Source organism: Lupinus angustifolius, chromosome LG09 (genome assembly GCF_001865875.1).
Source record: "Lupinus angustifolius cultivar Tanjil chromosome LG09, LupAngTanjil_v1.0, whole genome shotgun sequence".
Lineage (NCBI taxonomy): Eukaryota > Viridiplantae > Streptophyta > Magnoliopsida > Fabales > Fabaceae > Lupinus > Lupinus angustifolius.
The window spans coordinates 7,818,280-7,840,657 of record NC_032017.1 but is presented as its reverse complement, the minus strand read 5'-3'; the positions used below and the strand labels follow the sequence as shown (position 1 = coordinate 7,840,657).

General features: G+C 29.5%; 2 protein-coding genes across 2 annotated transcripts; one reads left to right on the top strand and one right to left on the bottom strand.

Annotated features, from left to right (window-relative positions):
- Positions 4,643-6,370, top strand: LOC109356474 (LOB domain-containing protein 16-like). Its single transcript, XM_019599790.1, has 2 exons — positions 4,643-4,938; positions 6,056-6,370. The coding sequence occupies exons 1-2, from the start codon at positions 4,651-4,653 to the stop codon at positions 6,368-6,370; spliced, it is 603 nt and encodes a 200-aa protein (XP_019455335.1). The 5' UTR covers positions 4,643-4,650.
- On the bottom strand, positions 13,072-14,545 carry LOC109356450 (LOB domain-containing protein 29-like). Its single transcript, XM_019599771.1, has 2 exons — positions 14,232-14,545; positions 13,072-13,801 (listed from the first exon to the last, which is right to left on the bottom strand). Exons 1-2 carry the CDS (start codon positions 14,508-14,510, stop codon positions 13,415-13,417), a joined length of 666 nt encoding a protein of 221 aa, XP_019455316.1. The 5' UTR covers positions 14,511-14,545; the 3' UTR covers positions 13,072-13,414.

Below are 22,378 nucleotides of genomic sequence, written 5' to 3'. Positions count from 1 at the left end.
ATTTGAGAAAAAAAGTGAACTTAGTTTTTGTTTTCTTAAACCATGTAAGAAGCCAATTGCTACCTTTAAAAAAATGTAGGCAATTGCTAATAATTTTTTTTTTACTTTTGATGTGGTTAAAGAATTAAAATAGATATTTTTATGATTTTAATACATTGAGAAATCTTATATTCTTACATTTTTGTATATTCCTCACCACTCTAGATTGTGTATGGATAAAGAACCTATTTAAATGTTTATTCGGTATGCTCTTTTTGAAATAAGGTAAAAAGGATTTATATTCATAAGCTTTCGGATGAGTATTGAAATGAAAAGGTCATGCTATTTTCCTACCTTTTTATAATATATATTTTTATCACATGTTGTCATAAATTAAAGGATTATAAAAAGGTGATGCTATTTTCTTAGTTTCAATTCCTGAAAATGGTGTTTGTTGGAAGGGGAGTCACACCTTTGAAATGGATTAGTTCATTACGTAGAGGGTAAATGATATTTTTGGTAGTGCAAAAACAGAAGGGGAAGTTTAATGTTGATTCTTCTAAAAGCTCTCCTAAGTGCATAGAAGATTGCATTTAGCTAAGTAATGGTAAGGCCAAAGGTAAAAAAGTTAAATCAATAAACAAAACATGTGATGATTGTGGAAACTTATTTTGTTGCCCTTAGATATTTGTGTGGTTTTCATGTGTGCCATGTGAAAAAGTGATGATGTTAATTAGTATATATATATATATATATATATATAGTGTCTACTGAGAAAATGTTGGTCTAATAATATAACCAACTAGATATTGGTTAAATGGTTGAACCAACAATGTATTAGTCTAGTAGTGTAAAGTCTCATTGGATTCCTAGAAAGACCAAAAAATTAAGTGTTCGATTGCTTGGATCGATACTTGTTGGAAGGGGCAGTTATACACTCTGAAAAGAATTATTTATTTATTTATATGATAAGGGAACATCTTTTGATAGTACTAAAAAAAAATATGGCTGTGACAACATAAGTTGACATGCATGGACTTTATTCTCAATACAAACAACCATTTCTCATTATCAAGGATGATGAACACTTATCAAGTTATCATGTTTCACTTCTCCTTGTCAACATAATGTGTTTACCGTTTAAAGCTATGGCTCTTCTTTTGTCTTGCATCATTGATAAATCTCATATGGCCACAATATTTGAGTCAATATTTGATTTAAGTAGGGCCGACAAAGAATTGAATTAATTTTATATTCCTTCTGATTTGTTATTTAATTTGTTAAGTTTGGTTCATGAACTAAATAAGTTGAATTTGAGCTGAATAAAGTTCGACTCATTAAGTTTATGAGTTGACTCAATATATATATAGGGAGCTACTCACGTGAGAACAATGCGTTATTGTGAGAAATGAGAACACTTAATATATATTACTGGATCTTGATTGAACATTTAAGATTAAAATATACATGTACATGACTATCGTATGACCAATAACTAACTTTTAATCATAACTATCCATGATTAGTTGTAAGACACAAATTTATTGTTCTCACAATTTTTATATGAGAATTGTTCTCATTGAGTAGCTCTGTGTATATATAACATTTTATTATATTTTAAAATAAATTATTATTTGAATTCGTGAATTTTAATCGAGTCGAACTCGAACTAAAAAAATAACACGAGTCGAGTTTAGAACTGAGCAAATCCTTATCGAACTGAATTCTAGTTCGACTCGGTTCGACTCATTTCCAACCCTATATTTAACCGATTAAAATCACATGAAAATAATAACATTTAATGGATAAAACCCTTCCTATGAAAAGAAAAGTCAACCACTAATTGTATTCATCACCTCACATGAAGTTGTTTAGCTAAATCAAATAATTCAAGTTTGAGTGTTTGTGAATATATTACATTAAATACTCAATAATAGAGCTTGATCATCTTTTATGGTTTTGTCTAAATTAAACTGGATTAATAGGTGCCCTTATGGTGTAGGTATATCATGAGTTATACCAAAAGAAGGGTTAATTAATATTGAAAAATCAAGTCAACTATTCAATATATCATTTTCCAATAAAAATTATTTGTTAATCCTTATCAATCCTATAACATTCACCTCATATTTAATTATTTATGATTTTGATGGATTATGTTGGATAGACACATCCCAAGCACACTCATTTCATCATTATTGCCTTAATAACCACAAAAATATAGCTAATAGGCCCTTGTGTTGTTTTTATTATCATATAGTACCCCATTTATTTATGTTTAGGTGTTTTCTTATAGAATTTAATCTGAATCTGGTCCAAGTATTCAAATTCATAATGCCAAGTTTAAAAATTGATAGAATTGTTACATAAAATATTATTCCATTTCGGTTCAAAGTGATGCATTTTGAAAAAAAAGGCAGATTTGATCTTAGATTTTGATAATGACCTTAAGGTTTCTTATATTAGATTAATATAGTAATACATCTTCTAAGTAATAAATAAATAAATAAAACTGCATTATTTTGATCAGCACACGGGTGGTAAAACTTTACATTGACTTTTGTGGCAAGTTATATATGATGCCTATTATTTTTTTTGCATTTTTTAAGTGTAATTGATGAATCAACAAGATGTTAATCAAGTAATATAAGACTCTGCTAGATCTTCAGAATGACCAAAAGATCAAATGTTCGATTTCTGAGAGCGATAATTATTGTGAGAATCAGATGTACACAATAAAAGATAATACTCTTGATAGTACAAATCTATCTCTAATATCAAATCAAAGTTTCAATGTAAGAGATTCAACATAATAGCAAGAAAATAATTGAACATATGATTGGAAAATAGTTTGTGCCTATTTCAATTACTACCCGACAATCATGCAAATATGAATCTTCCATTAATCTAGGGGAAGGCATAATTCAAAAGGGAAGTGCATTAGTGTAAGTGGACAATATTTTATTTTAGCTTATAATATGGACAATTCATAAAATAATAACTTTAAGTTTGTGTTTCACATCCTTTGAGTGTCCTTAAAATTCAGTTTGGAATTTTTTTAATATGTTTGTTATTTTCAAAAGTCAATTATATATATAGGAGATGAGTTAAGTGAGAACAATTCTCATATAAAAACTGTGAAAACAATAAATCATATTCTTATAATCAATCATGGACGATTAGAATTAAAAGTTAGTTATTAACCACATAATAGTCATATATATGTATATTTTAATCATGACTATTCAAATAAGATTCAATAATCTATATTAATTATTCTGATTTCTCATGATAGCATATTTTCATTTATTCTCATCTGAGTTATATGAGTTTGAGGTCTAAACTTTTGTTAAAGAAAATAAAAAACACATTTTCCATTCATCAAAACTCAATAGATTTGGTATTCTACTACCACTCTTGTAATACTTTCAGAAAATGAGTTAGTTTTCCCATTGTTTGATAGTATAATACAACCTATAAATTTAGTAAATTGATAGAACAATGTTCATTCTACAATTTTTGTAACAAAAATAATTAATGGAGTTAAGAAGCAAAGTAGGTGGGAGTTGGGGGTATACATCTTGCCCACATGTTGTGCCATTCTATGTCTCATAGACATGTGATTGATCAGAAAAAATATATTTAAGTTAAAATTTATTTATTAAATATTTTTTTGATTAATCATAAACTCATGGTATATGAAGTAACATAAAGTGTGAGACAATAGATGTGTTATGGGATGCGTTCTTGGGAGTTGAGAGTGTTATAAGTTAGAGTGAGAAAGCAACAAACGGCAGCAGTTCCAAAGTACGGCGTTCGGCGCCCCATTCCTTCTTTATTAATAATTCAACTAAACCAATTACTCACAAACAATAACCTCATCAAATGTTACTCTATTCTATATCATTTTTTATTTTTCATTTTTTGTTAATTTTTTTCTTGAAATTTGTTAATATATTATGTTTTTACACTTTATCTTTTTTATCCTTTAATTATACTCTTAGTTTTACTTTTCTTATTTGAGGACAAATTTGATATTTTATGCTAAATATTACTTGCAATATCATATATTTAAAACCTAAAATTACTATATAACCATGAGTCAATCTCCACTTTCTGTCATCAAAGGATTAATATCATAGCTATACATGAATGCCTAACTAAAAACAATAAACTATAGAAAATGTTATATACTCTTATTAAATTCTATTATTAATTTTCATACTTAAAAGAAAGTAATATATATTATAAGATGAAACTTTATTTATTAACGTTTGTTTTACAAGTTATATGTGTCACTTTCTTGTAAGTAGGAGATTAATAGAATGATTTAGTAGGAATATATAGTATTATTATACCTTCTAAAAGAAAAATTAAACCATAGTTGCATGTACCATTAAGAAATGTCCCTTTTGAACCCAACATATAAACCTCTAATGTCCCCATTCACATTTTCTTATAAGACCCTGTATTCCCCTTATTCCTAATGCCCCACTACCCTATAACTATTTTCACTTTCATTCATTATACCCCTCTCCCTTACCATAGTCCTCACATTTTTGCACTATTTCCTAGTACCCCCGTGTGCATTATACAAAACTTATTCACTTCTATAATTTCTTCATTCCATATATTCCCCTCTCTATAAGTCTATATATTATTAATTATACTATGGCTTCTTCAAATGGTAGTGGTTCACCTTGTGGAGCATGCAAGTTTCTAAGAAGAAAATGTGCATCTGATTGCATTTTTGCACCTTATTTTTGCTCAGAACAAGGAGCTACAAGATTTGCAGCAATACATAAAGTGTTTGGTGCAAGCAATGTTTCTAAAATGCTTATAAATATACCAGTTCATGATCGATGTGAAGCTGTTGTAACAATTGCTTATGAAGCTCAAGCTCGTGTTCATGATCCTATTTATGGCTGTGTTTCCCACATTTTTGCCCTACAACAACAGGTACAATTATAATTTTAAATGCTCATCAAAAGTGTGTTATTTTGCAATATAAAGTTAACATTTTTTATTACTTAACCAGGAAAATATTGTTTAACCTCATCCTACTTTTTATCATAGAACTTGAAATATTTGCCCTAAGTTATTTTGTGTCAATTAGTTCAACTTTCAAGTTCCAACAATTAAGACTTGCAATAGTCACTCATACATCAAGTTCTCTTAGTGCATGTTTTTTTTATGTACTACTAAGGGTATCTACTCATCCATTTTTTAGTAATGAATGATTAATCTCTTTCGGGATGAGTGACTACCCTTCTAACAAGTGTCGCTCACAGAAATCGAAACTCTTAACTTTTTAATTATTTTGAGAATCTAACAGTATTTTATACTACTAGACCAACACCTTATTTGTTTTCCGTGCATGTTCGGTTTAAGGTTAGTGTATCCCTCAAACATATTATGGGAAGAAGTTACAGTTGGTATAATATTAGGTTAAACGTGATTTTAAGCTCACTCAATGTAAAACCAAACATGGTACACACATTACTAAATTTTGTTGCTCATCTTACTCTTGTTTTTATAAAGAAAGGAAGAGGTCAAATGAATATTGAGAAGTGTGTTTCAAATATTTAGCTAAAGTAGAAAATGGTGCAAGAATAATATAATAGAAATGGTTTATATATAAATAATAAGGTTGTTTTCATATATATATTAGAAATTTGAAAAATCAGTGAGGTCATTAACCACACTACTATCATTTTCATTTGGTCAATGCACCTTTAGCTTTTATGATTCTCCAAGAGCCAAACTAAGCAGATTATTTATTGGTTGTATAAATACACATAACACGATAGTCAAATTACTAATAAACAAACAAATATTTCTAGTACCAATAAGGAGTTGATCTAGTAGTGTAAGGCCCCACTAGATCTTGATGATCAAAAAGTTAATTGTTCGATTCCTATAAACGACGCACACCCCAAAAGGATTAGATTCTTACCAAAAGGTGAAGGAATATCTTAGATAGTACCAAAAAGACAAATATATCTGATCATCTTAATTAATATATTAATTAAAGTTCAACTTTTTTCTTACATTTTCTTTTTATTTAATTGTATAGGTGGCATGCTTGCAAGCACAAATAATGCAAGTAAAAAATCACCTGGCTCAGAACATGGAGACTAATGAGTGGCCAGAGAATGTTTCAAGCCAACAAGGACAACCAATTAATCCATTTTATCACATGAATCCCATATCTCCTCAAAGCTCAATTGAATCAATTAATCATAGCATTAATATGAATATTGATGGAATGGTCATGCAAGATATTCAAAGCAGTGATGATTTTTCAATTCAAGCTTGTTCTAAGAAAAGATCATATAACAATGACTTGGGTGAGTTACAAGAAATAGCACTCAGGATGATGAGAAAGTAACTAGGGTAGAGATTAACTAATTAATAAAAATTATATTCTCTCTTTTTTATCTCACTATTTTATCTACCTATGTGATAGCCATTGGTTATTATTTTTTTGCTGAGCACTTGTGATATTGGTCAATAAATTGTAATGTATTAATTTTTTTACCAATCACAAATCTTTAGTAATGATGTGGACAAAATGTGAGTAGGTGTAGAAAGAGCTTAAAAAAGTGAGAATGTAATTACTCATAAATTAAAGCAGTTAGTGTTGAGGGGTAAGCTTAGACCTAGTGTTGTTTTATAGAATTAGTGTCAAGAAGAAAAATGGCCATATAACTGCTAAGCCTACACTAAGCATTAGGCTTTTTATGTTTATGGATCAAATCCAAAATAATTTTTTTTTGGAGACTAGCTTAGCCAAGTTTCTCTATTTTTTTTATATTACTAAGGGTACTTTATCACCTTATAGGTAAGAAGCTAATCCATTTTGGGTTTGTAGTTGTCCATCCTAATAAGTATCACTTCCAGAAATTGAATTATTGACCTTTGGTCATCTTGAGAATCTAATGAAGTCTTGCATTACTAGATTAACACCTTGTTGGTTATCCAAAAAATGAGTCACTCAATATATTATTTTTCTTACCAATTACTCCAAGTGACATATTTTGTGTAATGTCAACAAAACCACACTCCTAAAGGTTAATTTGAGAGTTAAAATTTAGAGGAAAATGAATAGAAATGGAAGATTTGAGAGTCATCTTACAAATTTAACGATTTAGATGACAAGTTAAACATTTTGCTTCATTTATAGTGAGAATCTTCATCTAAGTTAATTTGGATTTGACACTTTTAAAAGACAATCACATACTGTTTCTGCTGTCCTTGTCGTACTTCAGAAAAGAAAATAATCTCCACAATCATTGATCAAAATATTTTTATTTTAGAGAAACCATTTATATATGTATAATTTAGAAGGAGACATATCTTTTCATCATATTTGATTGGTAAAATATATAGAATTTAAAATTACTTGACTAAAAATTCAAATCTCAAATAGGGATTAGTTAATACTTAATATATTGGCTCATATGATACTCAAATGTGAACATTGGAGCAACTTATTATTGGGTCTGCTCAAATATGTTTGCATTGGGTCACCTTAGTCATTCAGCCTCCTCTACTAGATTGGAATATTTCATATAGATAATATCTTACGAGGAAATATTTTTATTATGAAATATGATAACATGAGATATTAATTATTAAATCTTATTTAATTGGTAAAAAATAGAAGATAAAAACATGTTTTTTTTTTTAAAATAGTTATGTGATCATTAAGTACTTTTTAATTTTAGGCTTTTATATATAGTTGTATAATTGTATGAAGAAGGTTCATGTCTCTCACTTTAAAATACAAAAATTCTAGCCCCTGTATATATAATCAATCCAGTTAAGTTGCTTGTAATAATTCCATACTTTTGTCTAATCATTAAATAATTTCAAATCAGAAAAATAAAAAGTAAAAAATAATTAAAAAAACTTTAGGCGTTGGAATCCAGTTAGTACTTATCCTCCATATATAGGACTCCATGACTTGCACCTGGAAAGTCATTATTCCAAAAGATTATTACTTTAATTAATTGGAAGAGTGATGATTAGCTGAACTTGATAGCAAAAGTTTGTCCCAAAAAAGTGTAATGGAACCAACATTGAGGAAATAGAAAACATTATATTGGTCTTTCCTCAATTTTTTATGAGTTGCTACATAATATAGAAAATTTAAATCAAGAGTCAAAAAGAAAAGAAAAGTGAGAAGACGTAAAAGAGTATTAGACATGATTTTCATGGAGTAGATTAAGATTGAAATGCATTTTATGAGTTGTAGTATTAGACATGATTTTCATGACCTTTGTAACAAAAGTAGAACTAGATTGGAATGCATATATAGTATAGGGGGACCCAAACATGAGGCTAGCTCAATAATCTTAATTTACCTCATGAAATGGATTTGTTTGTCTTTGATTATTGATTAATGAAACCATTGATAAAAAAAATATAAATGACTGTAGGGGAATAGTCAAAGACCTCCATTTTTGTTACAAGTAACAAGTATATGCCTATATACAATTTTCTCATTATGCCTTGGGTGTGTTTATGACTGTTTGAGCTTACAAGTATAGTTGGTATGAATGTATGGTTCACAACTCTATCCCACCAATAATGTGTTAGTCTAGTAGTGTAAGATTCAACTGGATATTTAAATAGATCAAAAGTTTAAAAGCTCGATTCCAATGAACGATACCTATTGAAAAAGACAATCACACACCCCAAAAATGATTAATTCCTTATTCATAGGGCGAAATAATACTTTTGGTTATATATAAAAAAAGAACTCATATCCCTTTCTTTCTCCTAACTAATAAGGAGAAATTTCTACTAAGTTAATGAAGTCTACCTACATAATTTGCCACCATTCTAACAAGACTAATTGGTCCATAAGAAATGTTAAGAATCTTAGAAGACTATGAACATCTTCTTCGAAAGGACTAAATTGCTCCAGCTAAAATTGTTTATAATCTAGTTTATCTAAGTTTTTAGTTCATGGAAAATTTTGTTTTTTTTGTTTTGGTACCTTAAAAAAAATCAGTGTTTTAAATTTAAAATTTGTGGTTTTAGTCTTACAAAAGAAGCTACATTCATATTGGGCCTGAAATGGAGAATACATATCACATCACTGTCTTGGCCCTATCTTAGACATTCTATAAGCTCTATATTGCGAAAATAATGTGGAAGCATAAAATGAATATTATGAAATTTTCTCATTTTTAATTGAAATGATACAAGAAAGTTGTTTATATACAATGCCTAGTAAAGCAAGCAATGCAACCAACCTAACTAACTCTATAACAAGCTAATAAACACATGTTGTAAAACAATTTAACATGTGTTAAATGTGTAAAATGTGTCAATTACAAGATTTGTTCAACCAATGCTTCACTTGATTTTCTAACTAGTTAATCGATTTAACTATTGTGTTAATCGATTAACATTTACATAGTTAATCAATTAACTATTATTGTCGTTGTCTTGTTTCCATGGTGGCTTTGTTCTCCAATAGCCCCCCTCAAGTTGGAGGGTAAATGTTAATCACTCCAGCTTGATAATTTGATTTGATAACAATGTGATGGATCGGAATTTTGATCCTGATGTGATTGGATTTTCTCAATCACTTGCTTATTTTCCTGGTCAGAACTCTTGGCCATATTCCTATGGTTTTTCCATGGTTTTACATTGTTGAAGCTTCCTTGGTTGCTCCTGATTATAATATTCACTTTCTTGGCGTGAATTTCATGCATTTTCTTGACAACATTCTAATCATCCCGTTACAAATAGGATCTTGAAAATGGGTTATAATAATCTTTAAAACATGATCGCAATCTTCCATAGCACTAATACCTTGGATTTGGAATATACTGAACAACATTTGTACAAGTGTGTAAGAATTGAAGCAAAAGCGTCAAGAAATGCAGCCACACACAACTACTCTTCTTTCACGTCTTTTGGATATACATGAAACCCAGTCTTTTGGATATACATGAAGCCCAAGGATTTTCTTCATGTTTAATTGGAGCATCCAGTGAAGAATTAATGCAAAGCAACAAACAATTACTCCTCATTTCTGGCTTGTTGTTGTTGAAGTGGAAGGATGGGTCTTGATGCCATTTCGAAGAATTTCTTTCTCTCTTGATTCACTCTCTGGTTCTCACAGTGTTACCAAGAAAAATAATAATTAATCTTAGAGAATGCGTAGGGTGATCAAAGCATTCAGGATGAAAGCTCTGATACCATATTGCGAAAATAATGCGGAAGCATAAAATGAATAATGTGAAATTTTCTTATTTTTAATTGAAATGATACAAGAAAGTTGTTTATATACAATGCCTTGTAAAGCAAGCAATGCAACCAACCTAACTAACTCTCTCACAAGCTAATAAACACATGTTGTAAAACAATTTAACATGTGTTAAATGTGTAAACTGTGCCAATTACAAGATTTGTTCAACCAATGTTTCACTTGATTTTCTAACCAGTTAATCGATTAATTATTGTGTTAATCGATTAACACTTACCTAGTTAATCGATTAACTATTATTGTCGCTGTCTTGTTTCCATGGTGGCTTTGTTCTCCAATATTAGATTCTTTTGTGAAAAATAAAACCTACAACTTCACTAATCATTAACATATTCTTTAAATTAAAGTGGTCTAATATAACAAAAAACAATCATTAACATATTCATCAAGGTACATGCATAATGAGCCTTGAGAATGTTCTTGGGGGCAAGGGAAAGACACAATATATTCTATGCAAATTGCTTTTACCATTGCTCTTCCTTTTACATATTTATGAATCTATGGACCCTTTAACTTTTTCAATTTTTCCTTAATAAAGAGTGTTTCCTTTTTCATATATGAAACTGTTGTATAGAACTCATGAACTCACTTATATAATGTTTATATAATAAACATGGCCAATCTTATTCTTTCAAACATGCCTATAGTGACATCGAATCAATCTTAATAAAACTTCAATACATCACATTTTCACTCAATAATAATTTAAGTGTCTAGCTAGACCACTAATCAAAGAGTTGAAGATAGAAAAATTTATTGAAAGCTAATGTAATTTATTGATAAAATTAAAAAAAATAATGAGTGAGAGATGTGATTATAGTATTCTTATTTAAATATTGGTAATTTACAACAACATTTTAATGCCCTTTTACAATTCTATACCAGAAAGGAAGTAAAAATGGAAAAATGAGTTGGAAGGAAAACAACTTCGATAGAGAAGAAGTAATTAAGTATATGAAAGTGACTAACCTTACCTTTACCTTACACGAAGAGATACTATATCACATTTTTTTCCTTTTCATTTAGCTACATATATAACATGTATACAATAATAAGAGTTATTGCGGGAATATATATATTTATACATTTTATCATGGACTAAAGAGTTTAGGTGTTTGATTTAAAAATAGTTACACATTACCCTCTATGAAATTCTAACATGGCTAAGGAAATCTGTACTTATACGCTTAATAATAAATTTTTTAAAAACTACATATAAGTTTTTGGCATTTATTCAACATAAAGTTCAATTTGTTCAAAACTGAAACTATGGACAACTACAATAAAGTAAATATTATAATAGGGAAGCCTAATAATTTGGGAGAACTACAATCAATTTGGGGGAAGTAAAACATAATAAGTGAATCAGACATCACATTTTAATAAAAAAAATTAGGATATCAACCCATGTATTTATCCACTTATATATATTTTTCTTTTTTCATTATTTTTCAATGCGTGACTCATCCCACTCATGATTACTTAAAATGTTGAAGTTGTAAAGAATTCATCATACTAATTTAAGGATGTAGCTAATTTAAAATTCTAACTTCATATTGAAAGAAATACTAGCTTTATTATCATCCTGAGACACATAAAGGATAGAAATTGAAAATTGATCACCTAACACAAAATCCAAATTACATTTTCGTTTGGAGTTAACATAAATTTCATTTGTTATCATATATGTATGCATCTTCGACAATAATGGGACATTGAAAGAGGAAAATCTCAAATAATTAGTAAGGTGTAAAATAGACCAAGTTGGTTCTCCCACTAGCCAAACATGTCAGAGAAGGTATACACTTCCAAAACTTTATCATCAAAATCAAGGAATAGTACATAAATTTGTATTTTTATAATATAGGATAATTCAATATATATAATGGAATATTATTGAGTGTTTTAAGGATATTGGTTAAAGAATGTAAGGTACAAGTCTTGCATTGGAAAATAATGTATCCAAATAATTAAGTGTTTACAAGTTATAATTTTCAATGCAATATTTCTAACTTCCTTTTTTTATAGATAAAAATTAGTATGTTAGTATTTATTGGGGGCGAGACTCAAACATTCAACATTCTTCGCTCCACCATTTCTCTCTCACCATCAAATTACCTTATAATTCCTTCAACCTCTTTCACTTTTTTCTTCTTCAAATTTGCAGTAAGCGAGACTCGAACCAACAACCTCCTTCACTCCACTCTTTAAATCTTTCCCTTTAATCGTTCACTTTAGTATATTAGTATTTATTATGGGCGAGATTCGAACCTTCAACCTTCTTCACTCCACCATTTCTCCCTCATCTTCAAACTACCTTATAACTCCTTCAACCTCTTTCACTTTTTTTCTTTAAATTTGCAGTAATTTAGACCCAAACCAACAACCTCCTTCACTCCGCTTTTTAAACCCTCCCCTTTAGCCGTTAGACCACCTTATAACTCCCAAATACTTATCACTTAGTAGGTGAAGTTAGAGAAATGAAGGAATGGGACATATACTAACATAAATCCATATATATACCAAAGTTCCTTGTCTAGAAAACTCATTGATAAGAGAGAATGTGTGTGTAGAGGAACCATAAGCATTTAGTTACATTAATTACTCTAATGTGCTCTCTCTATAATATAATGTCCTTTTCGTCTATCTAAGTGATTTCTTATTTCATAGAGATAAGACTAACTTTGCTCCATATAGGGTTTCTGAATTAATATATAAGCAATACTTTGGGATTACCATAGCCCTTAGTCTATTCCAAAATATTTGCTAGTACAAGAAACCTGTTTTATATAAGAAAGGAAAGTAAATGTCAGAAAACTATAGAAGTGGTTCTATCTCTTAGGTCAACATTTAGAATCTTGAATAATTGGTTCATAAACAAACCCAATCTAGCTCATAAAAATCCAGAGTTTTATCTCTGACAATTACACTAATAGTATTCTAAATAACAATATTACACTAGACTAAACAAAACAATACTAGGGTGGATTTTCCACTCCAATTTATATATGAACATTAATTCTAGGCTTCCTACACTTATTTATGGCAATAAAAAGAAGTGCATGCTTCATTCATACTACATCATTCAAAATTGATGAAGTTTTCTATTCACTAATTCACCAATTCTTTCTTGCAAACTCTCTTCTTTTACTGAAGGTTATGACCCACTTCATGAAAGCTCCATTGTTTTTGCATGTCATAGGACATGGAGTTGCAACTATCATCAAAGCAAGAAAATGAAGTGCTTTCATCAAGAGTAGTTCCTGAACTTTCATAATTCCCAATAGGGTTTGGATTATTCAAAGTATTCCCATAGTGTTGTGTTGTTGTGGGATTATTATACATGTTTGGAAGAAATTGTGAACCCATGTTGGGATTTTCCATCTGAAACCAATTTTGAAGATCCATGGGGAAAGAACTTGTAGGTTTTCCAAAGTACTTCTCATTAGGGTTTTCAGCACTAGAGAGATTATTGAAACAACTTTGACCTGATTGTTCCCTTAGATAAGCTAGTTGTGCTTGTAAATTGACCACCTACAAAGATCAAAACCATAGCACAAATTAGCAATCTATGGTTTTCAGTTACAAACTAAGCAAAATTGCTTGTAATTAACTTAACATGAGGTCAAATTAATCAATGGTTCATGATATATTTCTCCATTCATTGTGTATCAATAAGTTGAAATTATATAAGTTCATTCCAAATTAACGATAAAGATTTGTTTTGGACTATTGGTTTGTGATCATCGAATAACTTCTTCAACATGTATGGTGGTTTTCTCCGATTATAAAGTCAGAGAAAACCATCAAACTTAATGAAGATTTATATTGAAATTTATATATCGCGCCTATTAACACGGAAAGCTGGAAATCGAACCTAAATTGTTGAGGGCAAGACCTATTAGCTAGGGTTTTTTGTTGCAAACAAAGGTTGTTTGTGAATCAACATGAGAGGGCAACAAACCTGTTGTTGGAGTGCAAAAATATGAGCAACACAGCCATAAATTGGATCTTGAACCCTAGCTTGAGCTTCATACGAAATTGTGACCGCGGCTTCGCAACGATCACTCACAGGGAGATGTTGAAGAAGCTTTGAGACATTGCTTGCACCAAACACCTTATGAATAGCTGAAAAATGAGCAGCACCTTGTTCATTACAAAAGTAAGGTGCAAAAACACAACCTCTCACACATTTCCTTCTCAAAAATTTGCAGGCTCCACAAGGTGAACCAGAACCAGCCATCTTTGTTTCTTTAAGAATTTCTGTGTGGTTTCAAGCTCTTTGTTAATGCAGCTTTATGCAAATTATAATCATTTATCATCATCTTTATATGCACAATAACAAGGGTAAGGGGAGGATTAGAATAAGGTATTTTTAATTACATTAGGTTCCCTTAATGGCCTACAGTATTCATTATTTTTTCCCATACCAAATTTTTATTTGTCAGAAAAAACTTGAGATTCCATTCAACATACCTTATACGACAAAAGAGGTAGCATTAACCAAACCCATTTTGTTTTTTTGGGTACATAAACCCATTTGTTTGATGATTGAATGTATCTGCTCTTGTCGTTTATCTTCTGAATAATATGTATCGGTACCTTATATATGAGATAGCCGCAAGTAAATTTATTATATACAATCTTCAATCATTTATCTATTAATGGAGAAATAAATACATTCAAAACAAGTAAAAAAATGTAATATAATTTGACATTTTTATTCTTAAGATACAATAAGATGACATTTTTATCTTTATATATAAGTGCGAAAGTGATCACTTATATAGAGAATCCTAACTCGTAGAAAAATATTATGATGATTTGGGTTAGTAATTATTGTTATCATTGTTACAGCTTTACTACAAATAACTCATTAATTAATCTAATGCATAATGTTTTGATTGAAACTTGGAAGCAACAATTTCTTCCTTATACTGAAAAGAATTATTCTTAGAGTTTAATATCTATGTAAGTAACTATAAAATTTTGATATGATTAATATATCATTTATTATTTATATGTACTATTTTTATTTAACTAAAAAAACTTTTTACTGTCGATTCATAGATATTAAACTATTATTCTAAAAATGCCTAAATGTTACCCAACACATGATTTTTTTTCTTGCCACAATTATTATTAGATGGTTTAATTAATTAACAAAAAGATTGTAATATTATATGAAGTGCCTCATGTTAGAAGAGGGGAGTCAAAACACCAAAAGATCTAAGTAATGGATCAAAAGAATAAAGTAAACATGATATTATAATTTGACCTAAAATCATAACATACTAAGTTCTCTTATTTCTAATCTACTTTTAAGGCACTATATCTTGAATTTAGTTCACTTCTTTTGTTTCTATTAATGCTTTATCTTTTGCAAATTGGTGTATGAATTCAAAAATTTGTATACAACTTTGCTCTACAAAATTGACTGTTTGATCTCTTTTGTATTGGGTGGGTACCTATTATGCTCATTTTAATACAATTTTCCTTTATAAAAAAAAAAAGGCTTTCAAGTTATTCATAATTGGCCAGTGTAAGACTTCAACAGATTGAATTTGACTCAACACCATAATACATTGGTGAGTGCTTCTAATATATATAAGTACTTAATTAGTTTATTTGACTCATAAGGCTTTCTATTAATTACTTTATTTTTTTATAAGTACTTAATTAGTTTATTGATGGAGGCACAAATCGTTATGGTTCTTGTATTGATAGAAAGAACATAGTATATTAGGGTTAGAACTTTATGATTATATATGATAAATGCATGAGTTCAATAAAGTATAAAAAATAAAATATTTATCCTGGCAGGCATAGCTAAAGTTCAATATTTTGGGGGCACCTTGCCTCTTTGAAGGGCTCTCTAACACACTAATAGGGGTGGGTGTTTTCAAATGTACAAGCAAGCACTCATTATAGTTGTTTTTCTATAAGCAAAAAAATATATTAAATACGGCCACAAGGGGTGTCAATTCAATTACAATTTACAAAAAAAAAATACAAGTATAAAGATCAAATACACCATTATGTAAAAATGTAAAAAGTAGATCTCAATTTTTTGGAAACTCACAACTAAGATTTAATTTGGATTGAGTCCATGATTTGAATATAGTTGTTAATAAGAATGATTAGACATTAAATATATGACACATTATATATAGAGTGAGAGAGAGAGGAATAATAATTGTCCTATAAGCTCATGTAATCAAAATGTAAAGTAGACCAAAAATTAAAAGACAAAGAAGAAAGAAGTGGATTCCAAAAATGAATGAAACAAAAGATAGTGACACTAGTTTTGATGAAATAGAAGCTAATTAACAATTGAGACAGAGCAAAGAGATTTCATTTGTTTATAAGACTTGGAGGTCATGGTTTGTCTAGCAATATCGTATAATTAATTAATTTCCATTAACAAAACTTTTAATCACTTGCTTGTGTACCGTATATGAACCAACATGTAGACCCATCCCAGATTTTATGTATTGATTCTACTCCTACGATTACGATTACTGGTGGTAACACAAGAAGCATTAGTGAATTATATAGTATAAGATATAGGTGTCTCACACCAAGGCTAATAATTAATCTCTAGAATTCTTTTAAAATCCATCTTTAATAAAACAATGCTACATACTTATTTTTGGTCAATTGAATTCATTAATTGACTTATAATCTCCTCTATTTTATAAGTAAAACTTTCTTAAAGAAATAAGAGAAATAATTACATTGTATGAAACCAATGTATAAACCTCTAAATAGGAGAGATAATTCTAAAGACAACTTCTACAACACTCACCCAACAAAATTGAAAAGGAACAAATCACAACCCAAGCAATTAACGAAATAAACTAACAATATCATTCTAAACTTCAAATCCGATATTCATTCGAGCCAGAACATATTCGTAGACTTATGTCTTCTCTTAATTCATATCCATGATTTGTGTTTAATATCATCCATTAGCTCCTCAAAGCACACTCCCTTATTGTTAAAAACCACGGTATTCCTGCAATTCCAAATGGACTAGATTCCAGCCATACAGATTACCAAGTAAATTTCTTTTAATATCATGTCTCTAATAAGTGGGAGGAAATGTTGTAGTAAATGATACTTACCTCTTGTGGGTAAGATCACAACAAGTCCCAACCACTAGTAAATGAGTAGCCAAATTCGATAGAAGTGGTAAGAGAAAAATAGATGGTCCATAGTTTCTTATTAAGCACCATACTAGGCGCTTATATATATAAGATCATTGCCACTAATATTAACATTGTTTTTGGATAAGTTTAACTTACAAGGAATTCTATCCAATAGAGTCCTCCAAGTAAGTGTTTGAATCCTCAAAAATGCCAAGGACTACGAAACCAGATTTCACATCTTCCGATCTCCTAGTCGTATATCACACTATTGCTAAATAACTTTATACGCAGATTTGTAAGTATAGAAGTTTGACACATCATGGTCTATATCTAGTTATCTTCTACATTCTCCTTAATAAAAGAAGGATTGATAAGCTTTAAAATATCCTCAATCGAAGTTTTTATCATTCAAAAGGTTCTATCCTCCAAGGGATATTCTAATGTCAAACTTCATCCACCTAGATCCACAACTAACCAACCAAAGCCTCTTAATCGACACTCAACTTGTATAACCTCTCAAAAGAATCCTTCAAAGTTTTTTCTCCCACACAAAAGTCCAATCAAAATCTTGTGTTATTACCATTACCCACCACTTTATTAAAACCACAACCCATAATCCTTTTAGCAACACTTAAACTAGTCGTCACTTTCTTCAAATTTGTCCACCAAAGCAAAGCTAACTAGAAGTTCATCAGACTCCCTAATTCCAGCCTCAGAAAACTTTATATTATATATATATATATGGGGAGGTGTCCACTTACTCCTCATTTTAGCCATCAATTCTAGGGAAATCCAATGGTTTGAATTAGTGAGTAAATCTAAATCATTAGATTTCAATAAAATTGATGACTAAGAAGAGGAGTAGGTTTAAAAAACTTACTTTTAGAGTAATTGGATCCCCACTATATATATACATATATATTGAGAACAATTTTTATATAAAAATTGTGAGAACATTAAATATGGATCATACAACCATTCTTGAATGATTAAAATTAAAAATTAGTTAATAATCACATAATTATATAAAAAAAATCATGTGTATTTATTTTTTAAATTCAACTATTCAAATAGACCAATATTAATTATTCTTTGTTTTCACTTGAGTCACATATTATACGTATGTATAATTCTCTACTTGTACTTCTACAAGTAAGTTGGTATTGTCAAAAGGGAATAAATTGTTTAAATTAATTAATGTGCAAAAGAGTTATGTCCTGAGAAAGTTAGCATACGTGTATATGTATGGCTTTAGTAGATACATAATACCCCACCATCATACCACCATGTTTTTGTTCTTTAGATGATAAACTCAGACAAAGTGAAATGCATATTCTACTTTTCAGGAGATTATGTTCTCCACCTAATGTGTCTTTGGAAGAAGAATCCATGTTCTTCTTCTTCTCCACTCATTTTTTCATCTCTTATTTATACTAAATAATTGTTAATTAGCATGCAATTTCACCAACATTTAGTGTTGAGTTTCTTTTTCTATATACATAGCATTTTTTTCTTAATATTTTTGCATTCATCAGTCATCGAATTGAAGAAGAGGGCACGAATTAAATGATGACCATGTTAATCATAATCACTTATCAAAATGAGAGTGAAACTTTTATGGTTACGGGTTTATGTAGACATAATCTAACAAAGTTTTACAAATAATTATTTTCAAAGTTGTTTAAAATTATAATTTTTTAACTAATTAGATTTTAATTGATTGTATTTATATAAGCGCTTAACTATACAAGTTTCATCCTCAAATGGGGCCAACAAGTAGACAACTTTTAGAGCTCAATTAGATATTTTCTCTTGGAGTTTTCATTTTGTATACGGTTATAGTGCATCTGAATTCTGAAATAAAAAATAAACCTCATAAATTAACTACTAAATATAACATGGTTATGAAAGTATAGACGATTCAATCAGAAAATTAGATTTTATACCCAACAATATAATAATTATATTGATCATGTAATTATATTAATTAAAAAAAGATTATTTAAACTGTATAATTATATTAGTTAATTTTCGTATAATATACAACCACTATATTTTATTATAATTCTAAAACATATTCTACTACCAAGTCACATATTTTATTTTAGTAGATAATATAAAGAAAAATATTTATCTAATAATTTATTATTTTTGCGATATGAATATTTAATTACTGAAACATCTATTAAATTGCTATATATCATATCAATGTTATAGTTGGGTTAGATGATATGTAGCTTATTAATAACACTCTTATATAGCATAAGTTAAGGCTCCGATATTAGATAAGGATTATTTGTCTTCAACCGTGTTTCATTCCTTGTCTTAAGTTTATTACATTTTGCTATATGAATAAAAGAAAAAATTTAAAAATAAAAAGTCATATTTTTATTGATTTAGGACATAAAATAAGACATTGTTTGAGATAGGTGATTGAATCTTTTTTAGCAAGCGTGTATTTTTTCTCGGTAGCACCAACACACACCAATACATGATTTACTAATTATTAAAAAATTAGAGCATTCGTGGATCCAAATAAGCTATAAATATTAAAAGGTTGCAATAAGCTCATTACACACGACTGTTACTATTCTTTAATCTTTAATGTTTTCAATTTTTAATATGTAATCTATCTTCTTGGGTCCACATCATCCATGCCCATGTGATCACACCCCATGTCTCTCAAAGTGTACATATTTTTATTAGGTTATTGCATTTAATTATCATTAACCTTTATTTATTTATAAGTAATATAAATGAATAGTAATATAGTGAAAGTATATAAACAAATAGTAAAAATGCAATTTTTTTTTACCATTTTCTTTCTCTCCTTAAGTTATTTTTTTTTTGGCTGAAGGTGGCAAAGCACCCTAAAGAAAGTTTATTAGAAAAGAAGAGAGATTACATGTTAGCAAACCTATAGGAAGGCAGGAAAATCCTATTCCTATTTAGAGCCTCAATTATAAAGGAAGGGGGAACATTCCACCCATTAAAAGTTTGAGCTGATATTGCATGATTAGCTAAACTATCGGCACATTGATTGCCCTCTGTGAAAATATGTGTGACTTTACAATTCAGTGTTTCACTTAAAAGCATGCATCGTTGCCATTTTCCTAGAAGCCTCCATGGCGGCTTGATCTTCCCATTGAAAATATCCACAACAGTAATTGAGTCACATTCCAGCCATATATTAGTTCATCATCTGTCATTGGCAAACTCCAAAGCCATAATAGTCGAGTTTAATTTTGCATACAGAGCATCATGAATGTCGAAGTAGCTAGAAAAGCACCATAACATATCTCCTTTATGATCTCTGAAAATTGCTCCCCCTCCCGACCAGCCATACAGATTACCAAGTAAATTTCTTTTAATATCATGTCTCTAATAAGTGGGAGGAAATGTTGTAGTAAATGATACTTACCTCTTGTGGGTAAGATCACAACAAGTCCCAACCACTAGTAAATGAGTAGCCAAATTCGATAGAAGTGGTAAGAGAAAAATAGATGGTCCATAGTTTCTTATTAAGCACCATACTAGGCGCTTATATATATAAGATCATTGCCACTAATATTAACATTGTTTTTGGATAAGTTTAACTTACAAGGAATTCTATCCAATAGAGTCCTCCAAGTAAGTGTTTGAATCCTCAAAAATGCCAAGGACTACGAAACCAGATTTCACATCTTCCGATCTCCTAGTCGTATATCACACTATTGCTAAATAACTTTATACGCAGATTTGTAAGTATAGAAGTTTGACACATCATGGTCTATATCTAGTTATCTTCTACATTCTCCTTAATAAAAGAAGGATTGATAAGCTTTAAAATATCCTCAATCGAAGTTTTTATCATTCAAAAGGTTCTATCCTCCAAGGGATATTCTAATGTCAAACTTCATCCACCTAGATCCACAACTAACCAACCAAAGCCTCTTAATCGACACTCAACTTGTATAACCTCTCAAAAGAATCCTTCAAAGTTTTTTCTCCCACACAAAAGTCCAATCAAAATCTTGTGTTATTACCATTACCCACCACTTTATTAAAACCACAACCCATAATCCTTTTAGCAACACTTAAACTAGTCGTCACTTTCTTCAAATTTGTCCACCAAAGCAAAGCTAACTAGAAGTTCATCAGACTCCCTAATTCCAGCCTCAGAAAACTTTATATTATATATATATATATGGGGAGGTGTCCACTTACTCCTCATTTTAGCCATCAATTCTAGGGAAATCCAATGGTTTGAATTAGTGAGTAAATCTAAATCATTAGATTTCAATAAAATTGATGACTAAGAAGAGGAGTAGGTTTAAAAAACTTACTTTTAGAGTAATTGGATCCCCACTATATATATACATATATATTGAGAACAATTTTTATATAAAAATTGTGAGAACATTAAATATGGATCATACAACCATTCTTGAATGATTAAAATTAAAAATTAGTTAATAATCACATAATTATATAAAAAAAATCATGTGTATTTATTTTTTAAATTCAACTATTCAAATAGACCAATATTAATTATTCTTTGTTTTCACTTGAGTCACATATTATACGTATGTATAATTCTCTACTTGTACTTCTACAAGTAAGTTGGTATTGTCAAAAGGGAATAAATTGTTTAAATTAATTAATGTGCAAAAGAGTTATGTCCTGAGAAAGTTAGCATACGTGTATATGTATGGCTTTAGTAGATACATAATACCCCACCATCATACCACCATGTTTTTGTTCTTTAGATGATAAACTCAGACAAAGTGAAATGCATATTCTACTTTTCAGGAGATTATGTTCTCCACCTAATGTGTCTTTGGAAGAAGAATCCATGTTCTTCTTCTTCTCCACTCATTTTTTCATCTCTTATTTATACTAAATAATTGTTAATTAGCATGCAATTTCACCAACATTTAGTGTTGAGTTTCTTTTTCTATATACATAGCATTTTTTTCTT

What these genes read in the sequence shown, in the direction of transcription:
- LOC109356474 (XM_019599790.1), top strand. Translation starts at nt 4,651, where the DNA reads ATGGCTTCTTCAAATGGTAGTGGTTCACCTTGTGGAGCATGCAAGTTT. An exon ending in TTTTTGCCCTACAACAACAG is followed by an intron (nt 4,939 to 6,055) that starts GTACAATTATAA and finishes TTAATTGTATAG; the next exon opens with GTGGCATGCTTGCAAGCACA.
- LOC109356450 (XM_019599771.1), bottom strand. Translation starts at nt 14,510, where the DNA reads ATGGCTGGTTCTGGTTCACCTTGTGGAGCCTGCAAATTTTTGAGAAGG. An exon ending in TTTTTGCACTCCAACAACAG is followed by an intron (nt 13,802 to 14,231) that starts GTTTGTTGCCCT and finishes TGATCTTTGTAG; the next exon opens with GTGGTCAATTTACAAGCACA.